We start from the raw sequence: 14114 nt of genomic DNA, 5'->3' as shown, positions 1-14114 counted from the left end.
CCTGGAAATGGCCAATCCCTTTAAGAAAAGTGTATGAATGGATGTCTAATAGAAGTAACTGTCAACACTGATTCTCAGTTGGGTTTTTTACCAAAATCTGAATGCATAGTTTTACTAAACTGTAATCTATATATGGATAACAATAGGTAAATAGAGGCATGCTGTTGCATGTAATATGAAGGTATATCAAATGGTAATGTTTGCTTTTCTATTTAGGACCCCACATTGGTGGTGGGCTCAGGTTTAGCCATGGAAGAAATGATCTTTGAAGTGGCAGACTCGCATTTATTTTTTAATGATTTGGAGGTAAGTATGGGGCTAGCATTTTTCTGGCGGTTTGCAAATTTGTCATCTCTCAAACAGTCAGTGTAATTGAGTATTCTCATCTTGGGTATTTGCAGCATTTCCACAGGTTTTGCCATACATGCCTGATAGGTGGAGGTCCCATTTTTGGGACACCTGTGGGAGAATTGGGGTTCTGTAGATATGCCATAAATCTGCAAGATGGGAATATGGGAATGTCTGTCTGCTCATTTATGGTGTAATCTGTACAGTGACAAAGTAGGTTACATTATATAGCACATTGCCTCACTGGCAAGTTACTCCATGGCTAAAACTCGTGTAGAGATACAGCAACTTGACATCTTTGAAATGAAGTCATGTGATATATGGCTAATGAAACAGCTTTATAACCTCATTGAATTATTGTGTATCACAGGAGTGTGACCAGGTTCATGTGGAAGATGTGGCATCTGATGACAATGGTCAAGATTTAAGGTGGGTATTTCACAGAAGTCCATTGACCAATAAATGTTTTATATTCTTCCCAATTTGGAAAAGTCTGGTTAGAATAAAAATTTGCAAGCTTTTATAAATATGGTATAATCTTGCATCTGATTGTCTGGCACTTGTTAAACCTTGAATTTGTCGAGACCAGATGTAGAAGTACATGGAGCAGAGGATGATCAGTTGTGTGCGATAGTAACATACAGTATTTATTTTGGTCTGATGTCCTTCCTGGAGGTTACTTGCCCTTACAAGTTTATTTGGGTTGTTTCCCTTTGATTGGTCTACAATCCAGAATGTTTCATAATCTTTCAAACCCTTAAGTCCCATTGTTGGGTTTAAAGGGGATGTCTCATCTGGACAGTAGCTAATCACAAGATTAGGATCACACCGCATGAGAGGCATCCTCTCCATTCACTGCTACAGAAGTCCCATAGGACTGAATGGAGAGGACTTTGAGCTTATGTGACCAACCCCATCATTCACCACAATGGGACTTCCAGAAATAGCCACATACTGCCTCAGCTGTTTGTGTAAGTCCAATAGCAGTGAATGCAAAGGCTGCACATGTCTGTCTTGTTCTGTATACTCAGCAGAGCCCTGTTCTTGTGTAAGAGGCAGGTCCCAAAGTTTAGACCTGCACCTATCGTACTTTTAAGGCATATTCCATCGATATGTCATATATGGACATCAGGGAGATCATGTCAAACTAATCTTATAGATTTTTTTGATTGGGTGACTAAAATAATAGATGGAGGAGGTGCAGTAGACATCGCTTATCTAGACTTTAGTAAGGCTTTTGATACTGTCCCACATAGAAGGCTTATCAATAAAGTGCAGTCTTTGGGCTTGGACTCCCATATTGTTGAATGGATTAGGCAGTGGCTGAGGGACAGACAACAGAGGGTTGTAGTCAATGGAGTATATTCAGACCAAGGTCTTGTTACCAGTGGGGTACCTCAGGGATCTGTTCTGGGACCTATATTGTTTAATATCTTTATCAGCGAAATTTCAGAAGGCCTCGATGGTAAGGTGTGTCTTTTTGCTGATGACACAAAGATTTGTAACAGGGTTGATGTTCCTGGAGGGATACACCAAATGGAAAAGGACTTAAGAAAATTAGAGGAATGGTCATAAATCTGGTAACTAAAATTTAATGTTGATAAGTGCAAGATAATGCACCTGGGGTGTAAAAACCCAAGAGCAGAATATAAAATCAGTGATACAGTCCTAACCTCAGTATCTGAGGAAAGGGATTTAGGGGTTATTATTTCAGAAGACTTAAAGGTAGGCAGACAATGTCATAGATCAGCCGGAAATGCTAGGAGAATGCTTGGGTGTATAGGGAGAGGCATTACCAGTAGAAAGAGGGAGGTGCTCATGCCGCTCTACAGAGCACTAGTGAGACCTCATTTGGAGTATTGTGCTCAGTACTGGAGACCAGATCTCCAGAAGGATATTGATACATTGGAGAGAGTTCAGAGAAGAGCTACTAAACTGGTACATGGATTGCAGGATAAAACTTACCAGGAAAGATTAAAGGACCTTAACATGTATAGCTTGGAAGAAAGACGAGACAGAGGGGATATGATAGAAACTTTTAAATACATAAAGGGAATCAACAAGGTAAAAGAGAGAATATTTAAAAGAAGAAAAACTGCTACAAGAGGACGTAGGTTTAAATTAGAGGGGCAAAGGTTTAAAGTAATATCAGGAAGTATTACTTTACTGAGAGAGTAGTGGATGCATGGAATAGCCTTCCTGCAGAAGTGGTAGCTGCAAATACAGTGAAGGAGTTTAAGCATGCATGGGATAGGCATAAGGCCATCCTTCATATAAGATAGGGCCAGGGGCTATTCATAGTATTCAGTATATTGGGCAGACTAGATGGGCCAAATGGTTCTTATCTGCCGACACATTCTATGTTTCTATATATGTCCAGAAGAGAATAGGCCTTTAAAGGGAATCTGTCACCAGCGACCTCCCTATCTATCTTTTTGCATAGACACACAGATGTAGTTCACCTGATTGAAATACTGATTTGGTCTGTTTTCAAATTATACCTGTTCCTAATATGCCAATGAGGCCTTTGGTGCAATGAGGGCATTTCCATTGCTCTAGTTGTGCCCATGTGTCACTCCTTTGCTGCTTTGACAGGGCCAGGTGGTGGGAAAGCAGTGAGGGAGGGGCTGGCCGAAGAAATGAGCGGAGCTTGGGTGCACCAAGAACAATGGTGACACCCTCATCAGCAAGAAAAAAAAGAAAAATAGCATTTTAATCAGGTGAACTACAGCTCTGTGTCTATGCAAAACGTTTAAATGGAATCTGTCACCAGCAACCTCCCTGTCAAAGTGATTTTATTGTAAACTACATAAAAAATGCATCAAGTGTTCTTGGGTTTAAAAATGGTAAACAATAATTCTCATTATAGTACAAATAAATTGACTTGCTTGCTCTGATAGTGGCTGATTCAGTAATCTACAGCTCAGTAATACATGAGTCACAGACTACTATACCTGACTACAGTATTCGAGTCCACTGTGGAATGGAGCTTTTGACATCTCCTGTCAAGTTGAGTTCTTTTACATGTATAATATAAGTACATAAGTTTCTTACATTTTCATATTTGACATGGTTTCCTGTATTTAGGTAACTAAAGTTAATTCAGTCTATTATTAGGCTTAGTGGCCAGTGCGAAATTGCAGAATTTTATGTTTTTTGTTCAAATATAGATATTGACCTAAAAATTTAAAAATAACCATCAAAAATTAAAAATGTGTTTAACATAAAAATTTGATTTTCTGATGACCTTCAAACTGCTAAGAATTTAGCTATAATGAGTGTTTAGGAGCTGTTAGGAAAGTACAGATAAGGGCTACAGATCCAGCCATTACAGCTGCTTTCTGATGGATTCACTGTGAAGCTGACAATAACAGTCTGCAATTTTTTAAAAGACCCATTGAAAAAAGATTTTTAGCTTAAAATGAGTAGAATGAAATGATAAAAATAAAATTTCCCCCAAAGGTGTCCAGGTGTGTCAAATGACTGTTCCCTAAGATGCACTTAGACTGAACCATTGATACAAGCCAGGATGGATTAATGGACCCGTTTGGTTTATGGCAAATGCAATCCCTATCCTACATCTGGTTATGCTGATATCGCAGTTCCTCATAACCAGCAATATTTTCATGTGTTCAGCTGTTGAGGTGCATCTTCTAATTTTGGTGGAGCTAGGTGTCCTCTTTTGCTGCTGTGTCCCATCTACTTCAAAGTTTGAGGCGTTCTGTTCAGAGAAATTCTTCTTCTGACCAGTATGGTGCCACATGGACCTTTGCTTCAAACAGACAAGAAAGCCTCAGTATTTCAGTCTGACCTCTCCTCTTGATTTCGCCATGTGACATGGTGTTCTCTTGAAAGCGTATTGTTGTATTTTTTGCGGCTAAAGTAATGATTTGTAAATATGAATTGATTTATATAATTCTAACAATTACTTTCCTTGAATTTTTCAGTAACTACAGCTTTACCACGGATGGATTTAATGGTTCTGCAGTAAACAGGAATTATCCCTCTAGCACTGGGGTACAAGGTGGGATGGACTGGATGAGAAAGCTAGCATTTCGATATCGGAAGGTCACTGAGGTGTATGAGAAATACAAGAGCAATGTCAGTGGTGAGTAGCAATAGGAGTGGATTGTACGGGTTGTGTAATTTACCCAGATGCATGACTACAACAGCCTCTTCCTTGACATGACCTAAATAAAATACATTGATTAAAAATGTTATATCACAAAGCTGAAAATGTTTTTAAACCCTTGTATGTTAGAACTCTCTAGACATGTATTCTGTTCCCTGGGACAGGTAAAAATGTCTTCAATATGAGTCACATAAACTACACAGCGGCAGAAGTTGCTCCTGCCCTCTTGTGTAAATAAGGTATTATATGGCCTGGAATTGCTCAGAATTCTTAAGGGCCCTTTAGGCCTCTTTCACACGGGCATCCCGGATTTGCTCCGGATGAGTCGCATGTGCTATGCGGGAAAACCGCACGAGTAGGCACGCAATTGCAGTCAGTTTTGACTGCGATTTGTGTTCCGATGTTCAGTTTTTTCCGCGCGGGTGCATTTTGCACGCGCGTGAGAAAAAACTGAATGTGGTACCCAGACATGTAGCCGGACTTCTTCACTGAAGTTCGGGTTTGGGTTAGGTTTTCTATTCATTTTATTATTTTCCTTTATGACATGGTTATAAGGGAAAATATCAGCATTCTTAATACAGAATGCTTACTAAAATGTGGATTGAGGGGTTAAAAAATAACAAAAAAATAACTCCCCTCATCCAATTGATCGCGCAGCTGGCATAGTCTTCTTTCTTCATCTTTCAGGACCTGCAAAAGGACTTTTGGCGTAATCTCGCTCAGCTGACGTCAGCCCAGGTCCTGCTGAATGAAGATAAAAATTACGTCATCAAAAGGTTCTTTTGCAGGTCCTGAAAGAAGAAGCAAGACGACGATGGATGAGGTGAGTTAATTTTTTTAATTTTATTTTTTAACCCCTCAATCCACATTTAGTAAGCATTCTGTATTAAGAATGCTATTTAAAAATAAAAAAATAAAAGCCAGAATTGCTAATTTATTCTTAGTTGCCACCGGAAAAATGTAAATGGAGTCTGTCACCTCTTTTTCACCAATACAGGGAGTGCAGAATTATTAGGCAAATGAGTATTTTGACCACATCATCCTCTTTATGCATGTTGTCTTACTCCAAGCTGTATAGGCTCGAAAGCCTACTACCAATTAAGCATATTAGGTGATGTGCATCTCTGTAATGAGAAGGGGTGTGGTCTAATGACATCAACACCCTATATCAGGTGTGCATAATTATTAGGCAACTTCCTTTCCTTTGGCAAAATGGGTCAAAAGAAGGACTTGACAGGCTCAGAAAAGTCAAAAATAGTGAGATATCTTGCAGAGGGATGCAGCACTCTTAAAATTGCAAAGCTTCTGAAGCGTGATCATCAAACAATCAAGCGTTTCATTCAAAATAGTCAACAGGGTCGCAAGAAGCGTGTGGAAAAACCAAGGCGCAAAATAACTGCCCATGAACTGAGAAAAGTCAAGCGTGCAGCTGCCAAGATGCCACTTGCCACCAGATTGGCCATATTTCAGAGCTGCAACATCACTGGAGTGCCCAAAAGCACAAGGTGTGCAATACTCAGAGACATGGCCAAGGTAAGAAAGGCTGAAAGACGACCACCACTGAACAAGACACACAAGCTGGAACGTCAAGACTGGGCCAAGAAATATCTCAAGACTGATTTTTCTAAGGTTTTATGGACTGATGAGAGTGAGTCTTGATGGGCCAGATGGATGGGCCCGTGGCTGGATTGGTAAAGGGCAGAGAGCTCCAGTCCGACTCAGACGCCAGCAAGGTGGAGGTGGAGTACTGGTTTGGGCTGGTATCATCAAAGATGAGCTTGTGGGGCCTTTTCGGGTTGAGGATGGAGTCAAGCTCAACTCCCAGTCCTACTGCCAGTTTCTGGAAGACACTTTCTTCAAGCAGTGGTACAGGAAGAAGTCTGCATCCTTCAAGAAAAACATGATTTTCATGCAGGACAATGCTCCATCACACGCGTCCAAGTACTCCACAGCGTGGCTGGCAAGAAAGGGTATAAAAGAAAATCTAATGACATGGCCTCCTTGTTCACCTGATCTGAACCCCATTGAGAACCTGTGGTCCATCATCAAATGTGAGATTTACAAGGAGGGAAAACAGTACACCTCTCTGAACAGTGTCTGGGAGGCTGTGGTTGCTGCTGCACGCAATGTTGATGGTGAACAGATCAAAACACTGACAGAATCCATGGATGGCAGGCTTTTGAGTGTCCTTGCAAAGAAAGGTGGCTATATTGGTCACTGATTTGTTTTTGTTTTGTTTTTGAATGTCAGAAATGTATATTTGTGAATGTTGAGATGTTATATTGGTTTCACTGGTAAAAATAAATAATTGAAATGGGTATATATTTGTTTTTTGTTAAGTTACCTAATAATTATGCACAGTAATAAGTACCTGTACACACAGATATCCCCCTAAAATAGCTAAAACTAAAAACAAACTAAAAACTACTTCCAAAAATATTCAGCTTTGATATTAATGAGTTTTTTGGGTTCATTGAGAACATGGTTGTTGTTCAATAATAAAATTAATCCTCAAAAATACAACTTGCCTAATAATTGTGCACTCCCTGTATAACTAAGAGCACTATACCACAGAATATTGCAGACACATTCCAAGCATGACTGTGTGCACTTTGTGTCTGTATTCCATGTACAGGAACCCTGAACCACGAACAGCTCCCAAGTGCCCAAAGCAAACCAGACTGAAGAGGGTAGAGCTGCTTTAGTTGCACATATGTTGGGATTGGTAGCCACTAGAAATATGAACCTGACCTTGTTTGAAAGCGACCTCTGAAACGATACCAGAACCATAGCATTATATCCACTATATCAGAAGATATAGCCGCTGGAAATCGAGTCAGGAGTGAAAGCTGTTTTTACTTTCACTTTCAGCTGCACTTTCCACACTTGCGTTAGAGGAATCCGGCAGGCAATTCTGTTGCTGGAACTGCCTGCCGGATCCAGAAAACCATTTGTATCCGGATGCGAAACTGTCTGACAAATGCATTGAAATACAGTATCGGTCTCTCCCGTGTCATCTGGAAAAACGGATCCGGTATTTATTTATTTTCATATTTGTAAAGGTCTGCGCATGTGCAGCCCGGGAAACCTGATCCAGTTTTCCAGAACACTTGGTACCCGATCTGGCATTAATACATTTCAATGGAAATTAATGCCGCATCCGGCAATCGGGCAAGTGTTCCAGAATTTTGGCTGGAGAAAATATCGCAGCATGCTGCGGTATTTTATCCAGCCAAATACAGTAAAAGTGACTGAACTGAAGACATTCTGATGCATACTGAACGGATTGCTTTCCATTCAGAATGCATAGGGATAAAACTGATGCGTTTTTTTCCGGTATTGAGCCCCTAGGACGGAACTCAATACGGGAAAACTTTAACGCTAGTGTGAAAGTACCCTAAAAGTGCTTTTCCTGGACATAAAATACAGACACATAGTACACACAGGTATGCTTGGAAAGCGTTTGCAATCTTATATGGGGCAGTGTTAGTTATATTGGTAAAAATGAGGTGACAGACTCCCTTTAATAACAAGCAAAGTGTTAATTACCCCAAAACGATCATGAAATAGGACAACCCCTTTAATAAGCTGACAACTAGTTGACAGTATTCTACTCTAGTAATTGCAAGTTCCATTCCATAGTCACTAAGTCACAAGAACTCTAAAATTCACTTAGGCTGCATCCACACTTGCATCAGAGTCTCCATCGCAGATTCCTTAGCGCAGCACGCAGCCCTATTCTTCTCGTCAAAGCAAATTACACTATGGTGGAAACCGACAGACCCCATTAAAAGTCACGTGGTCCATGTGTCGTCGATGGTGTCCACCATGAGACGGATCTGACACTGTAAAGTGGTTTCCAGTTATGATGCATACTACAACGCAAATATAAACAGAGCCTTATAGTGAAAGGCATGAGTTTATTGTAATACTTTTTCTGTTCTTGGCAGCACTACTCAGCCCACAGCGGCGTGATTCTCTCCAGCGGCTGAGAGCTGACATAGAAACTTTAACAGATGGCTGGTTAGGAACAGCATTAAAATGTTTACTGCTTATCAAGTCAAGGTAAGCACTGGTAACTTCTGTACCAATTCCTGACTTACAGAATTTATTTGATGCTATTGAAATACTCAACATATTATTCAATTTCCCAATTATTGTGTAAGTGTTCCTTTCCGACTGCTGTCTAGACTCCAGCACCCACCTGTACAGGTTCCTCTGGTCACTTACATCTAGCAGACTCATTGTTTTCTTCTCAACAGAAAGAATTGTGTTAACGTGCTAATAACGACTACACAATTAGTACCGGCCCTTGCGAAAGTCCTACTTTATGGATTGGGGGAAATTTTTCCAATTGAAAACATATACAGCGCTACAAAAATAGGTAACTTTTTACATTGTCTCCACCCTAAACTGAAAATTTGACGACTTATGTATTTGTATATATCACTGAGAGAAACTAGTCATGCACACGGCTGAGTGTATGCTACCATTTATTTAGTAACTTTTATAGAAATGTCCTATCCTTGTCAGACAGACAATAATAAGGAATTTTTTTATATCATTTTTATTTATTTTTGGGAATGAATGGGTCCACATCTGATCCGCAAAAAAATGTGGATCGGATGTGGACAGAAACTACGGCCGTGTGCATGAGCCCTAACTCTTTCTGGGAAGGGATGTAAAAAAAAAAAAAAAAACAGCAGTACTACCTGAGATTTTACTGCATTCATTTAATTTTGCTGCATTTATTTTGTATTCTAAATAACATAATAAACGTACTCTCTGGATCAGTAAGATTACAGCGATACCAAATTTTTTTTTTTTACGTTTTACTACTATTGCACAATCAAAAGCTTTTTATTTATTTTATTATTTAATAAAATGTTTTTTTACCCTTTACTAGTCCTACATGGAAACTGTAACATTGCTTATATAATTCATTGTATTGCTAACGCAATACATTATGCTGTCAGTGTTATACTGACAGTCTCCATCAGGGTGCACCAGAGAGGCCCAGCCGGATGGGAAACACTGCAGGCAGACTTGGGGCCTTCATTTGCTCACAGGCTGCCATGTAAAGACGCCGGCACCCTGCAATTGCATTTTGGGGTTTTCTTTCAGAGACAGAGGAAGTCTGCCCCTATGTAATCCCTTAGATGCCGCTGTCGTTATTGGACACGGCCTTTAGTGGGTTAAACAGCTGGGATCAGTGCTTCTGCCAGTGCAGGCCATTACAGCAGTAGCTCAGCTCTCATGTGAGACACAAGCCCCACTCTGATACGCCATGTGCGTCGTAGTGCTCACTAAGGTCTTTTAAGTCACCACCTTAAAAAGGCGTATTGGTGGTCACGAAGAGGTTAAAGGCAATATGAAAATTACCTATTGCTTAAATAACATAATTTTTTGAAGAATTGTTGTTGTTTTTTTATTTATTCTCCATGTCAATATCTATATTTAAACAATAGTCATAAAATCCTGCCGTTTTCGCCCACTTCTTGCTCTGTATGGATCACTTTACTTGTAGTTGTATATTATTCTAATCCTGCCTGTAATGATATCACCTCTGTGTATAGATAAGTCAGGATTCACCATTCATAATAGGCGATTGTCAGATCTTATCTATTCTTCCCTTGTACACTGACCTCTGCACGGGTCACAGAGCATGCAGAGAAAACTATCTATAGAAGTCAGTGAGGTCCCCTCCTGACCCATTGTGTCTATGGACCATGGGGCTGCCATAAAGCATTATTTTCATGCTTTGTAAATGTTGTTAAGAACAACTCGAGCAAGATGACAGCCTCCGACTTTATGTTCAGAAAACAGAATAAAAAATTCAGTAATCGGAAAATAAACTCTGGTTAGGAAAAAAAAATAGGAGGTGTCGCTGTCTGGTTTTAACTGGCAGATAAATTGTTTGGTGACACATTTCCTTTAATAACTGCTTAGTTACTAAAGTTTACAGGACAAACACAATAGTCATTTGACTTCTGTAGAGCCACAAACTGTGCGGCCTTCATTAGTCAACTAGAGCCAGATGTGGCCCACAGGGCCGCTCCAGTGTGGCTGTGTCACAACTGTGCCGTGTAGTCATATCCGAAAGCTTGTCGTATGTATAAGTGGTGGTCTCCACCCTGTGGCTCCCAAGCTGTTGTTATCCTATTATATACCTTTCCATCACCTAGGAATAAAGATTTTTACAATATGATTCACATTCTCCTGCATTTTTCATGAGTAATGTTAGTATTGCATTAATGTACAGTATGTTATATGAATATTTGTCTTCACTTCTAGGGAAGGAGAGCTGCTTTGAAAGAATAGTGACGAGGTTTGGTAAGAAGGTTACCTATGTGGTTATTGGAGACGGTCGGGATGAAGAAATGGCTGCCAAACAGGTACAAGAACTATATAATCTTCAGTAGGTTCTTAGAAGTGCTGTTGCACGTGTAGACCATGGACTGTCTTGAAGTGTCCAGCTGTTCCACATGTAGCTGAAATCCTGCAGTTGTGTGAGCAGGGTGACAGGTGTCAGCGTCTCTACATAGAGAAGCAGAGATGGTTAATCAATGTCCATTCCTTCCTGATGACTGTACATGACGCTGAATGATCAGCTCTACAGTGCATCCAGAAGCGGACATATCGGCAATAAGATTTTTATTGTTAGTTTAAAAAAAAATAAAAAATTAACACATAAAAAAAAAAACTATAATAAAATATTGTCACCATTGGCACAAACTACAGCCCCACCCCAACAACCCAAAACTATTCATCATTTATATAAAATGGGCTGTAATAGAGGGGAATATGGCTTAAATATTTATTTCAGTTTTACTGTTTACTAGACATCTGTCATTTTACTGCAATGTTATTCACCCTCCGTGTGGTTCCAGTGAACTGAACTTATATTATAGCACCCTATGGTGATCCAATTTTGGGTTACTTGAGCTGCCATGGGTCCTTGTCACTGTAATACAGGCTCTAAAATGTACCCGAAGAAGGCTTTTCTTAGAAGTGGTTATAAAGGAAAGATGAAATGATTGTGGAGTCAGACATTTTTCTTAATTCCTATCTGTAATCCCACTGATTTTATTCAACTGCACAGCAGTAGTAGATCATAGCAACTGGAGACTTCAGATGTGCCCATACACCCTCTATAGCCGACTCCTTTATTGGGGAGAGTAGAGAAAGCGGTGAGGTGTTAGTCAGCAGCTTATCTCCAGGAAGAACAAAGTCGCCTAATCCTGCTCTCCCTCAGCATCATCTTAACCTTAGGGTTAATGCTCCATTAAAATTGAATTATAACATATCTGATGGTGATAAGATTAGAATGTTCTGAAACTTTAGTCCAAAAGTACATAGCACACAGATAATATAATGTGCCTTTTGCTTTCACTTCAGAAAAGCACCAGCATTGTGTGTCAGCGTTATGCCACACCTTGTCTCTTGCTTCTGTATGGTGAGTTGGCACTGTCGAAACGTTTCTAGTGGCAGAGATCAGCTATAAGTAAGGAAGTCACGTCCTGAGTGAGAAAAATAATGTTTCACCCCCCTCTTGTTGAGACTAAGATCTTTTTGCATTGACATTTAAGGGTTGCCTCCTGTTCAAATGATATGCCCCTGGCACTTTGTGGATCACGTGGTGTACATTGTGCACATGATCCTAGCCTGGTTCGCAGGCAGACAACTTCGGGAGCATCAGGCTGGTCAGCCTAATTTGGCAGGCGCAGGATAGTAGTGTATATATAAAATGAATTGACAGTTTATGCACACAGTACAATTGACCAGCACTGCAGAATAATGACCAACCTTGTCCTGTATCAGGGATGGAGAAAACTACCTAACAAAATACTAATGTTTCTTCCATTGATCTTTCAAGTTGAGATGACGCAGACTTTGTTTCCTGTTTCGTTTAGCATAACATGCCTTTCTGGAGGATCACAAACCACCATGACCTCATCTCCCTACATCAAGCCCTGGAGCTGGACTTTTTGTGAGGTACCAGGAAAGCACTGACTTTTGTAGAAGCCACCAGGTCCGCTGGAATGAGACAAGCAGAACTACACTTTTTTAACCTACGAAATATCTGTTTGATCTGATCTGTCGACCTCTGGGAAGAGGAAGAAGCCCTTACGTTGTGGCCTCCATGGATGAGAAACCAATTGCAAGTTTCTGTCATTCAGTATTGCAGAATGTCCAACTGTCTGTCACCTACCTCTTCAGTTAATTGCCAGACCATTTCTTCAGTTTCTTGCTAGTTATTTAACATGCCACCTACCTCTTTAAGCTTATGTTCTGTGTTACCACCAAAGTAAGGGCATCATCTTAATGATGGCAGATGTGTTATATCTGATGAGCTGTGACATGTAGCAGTGGATCCTGACTTATTCTATATTTCATCCTGATGTTAGATGAAATCCTCACATTTTTCAACTACAGCTGGATACTGTCTGCATCAGACTAAATCTTTCAGACCCCCAATCGGAATGTAGACCAGGGGCGCTGTACATTCATCTGGGATTTTTAACAACAACTCAAGTTGCAATGGCTTGTCTTTCTTGTTGTTTTCTTAATAACCATTCTGGAAAACTTTAAAATACCTCGATGAGGGAGGGGGAAGAGACTCCCATTACTATACCTTGGAAGTTGGTAACTTATTAAAACATTTTTCTCCTCTCTATTTTGTCTTGTTTTTACATCTCGTAACTGGTGGCCAACAAAGAACACAAACCCTTTGGCAGTGGAAAGAGACATTAACGTTATTTGATGATAATGCTGCCCAAAGAATAGATTGTTTTTATCAAGTGCAGGAATAAAATGTATTACTTGGTATTAAACTGCAGAATGACCAGTGGCTGCATTTAATGCATCATTGCTGTTGTATTAGAATATCTAAGGGCTTTACATGGGGGTGATGACTGGATGAAATGTTCATTCCCAACCAATGCCCAGGTAAACATGGCCAACAATTGCACGACAAGCAATAAAAGGTTTGTTTGTTGTGGTTTGAATCTTTTTTGTGGATAAGGTGCTGCGGATAACGGTACAAAACCTTTCACGATACTTTTATTTTCACATCAGAAGTATGCTGAATGTGGTGTGTCAATCTGTCAGTGTAAGGGTACTTTCACACTAGTGTTAGAAGAATCCGGCCGGCAGTTCCGCTGCCAGAACTGCCTGCGGGATCCAGAAATCGGTTTGCAAACAGAAATCATTTGTTTCCAGATCCGTCTCACAAATGCATTGCAATACCGGATTCGTGTCATCTGGAAAAACAGATCAGGTATTTATTTATCTTTTTCACAGATTTAAAGGTCCATGCGCAGACCGAGAAACCGGATCCGTTTTTCCGGAACACTTGGTACTGGATCCGGCATTAATACATTTCAATGGAAATTAATGCTGGATCCGGCAAGTGTTCCGGAATTTTGGCCGGAGAAAATACTGCAGTTTGCTGAGGTATTTTCTCCGGCCAAATACCGTAAAAGGGAATGAACTGAAGACATCCTGATGCATCCTGAACGGAATGCTTTGCATTCAGAATGCATTAGGACAAAACTGAAGCGTTTTTTTCCGGTATTGAGCCCCTATGACAGAACTAAAGTACCCTTAAAGGACCCCTGTGCTGTGGTTGTCA

At 40.2% G+C, this 14114-nt stretch overlaps 1 protein-coding gene across 2 annotated transcripts in view; it reads left to right on the top strand.

Moving 5' to 3' along the window:
• Positions 1–13155, top strand: part of EYA3 (EYA transcriptional coactivator and phosphatase 3) — an 87074-nt gene extending 73919 nt beyond the window's left edge. For both annotated transcript variants that reach the window (XM_044287905.1, XM_044287904.1), the window contains exons 12-18: positions 217–306; positions 719–777; positions 4296–4456; positions 8431–8545; positions 8743–8864; positions 10775–10875; positions 12394–13155. In XM_044287905.1, the coding sequence (XP_044143840.1) occupies positions 217–306; positions 719–777; positions 4296–4456; positions 8431–8545; positions 8743–8864; positions 10775–10875; positions 12394–12474 (729 nt within the window). In that variant the 3' untranslated portion in view covers positions 12475–13155. The remainder of the gene's footprint in view (positions 1–216; positions 307–718; positions 778–4295; positions 4457–8430; positions 8546–8742; positions 8865–10774; positions 10876–12393) is intronic.
• Positions 13156–14114: the final 959 nt, after the last annotated feature.

The sequence above is a fragment of the Bufo gargarizans genome, chromosome 3 (assembly GCF_014858855.1).
Source record: "Bufo gargarizans isolate SCDJY-AF-19 chromosome 3, ASM1485885v1, whole genome shotgun sequence".
In the NCBI taxonomy this organism is placed as follows: Eukaryota; Metazoa; Chordata; class Amphibia; order Anura; family Bufonidae; genus Bufo; species Bufo gargarizans.
Note: the sequence above shows the minus strand (reverse complement) of the source record. Positions and strands in the feature narration are given on the sequence as shown.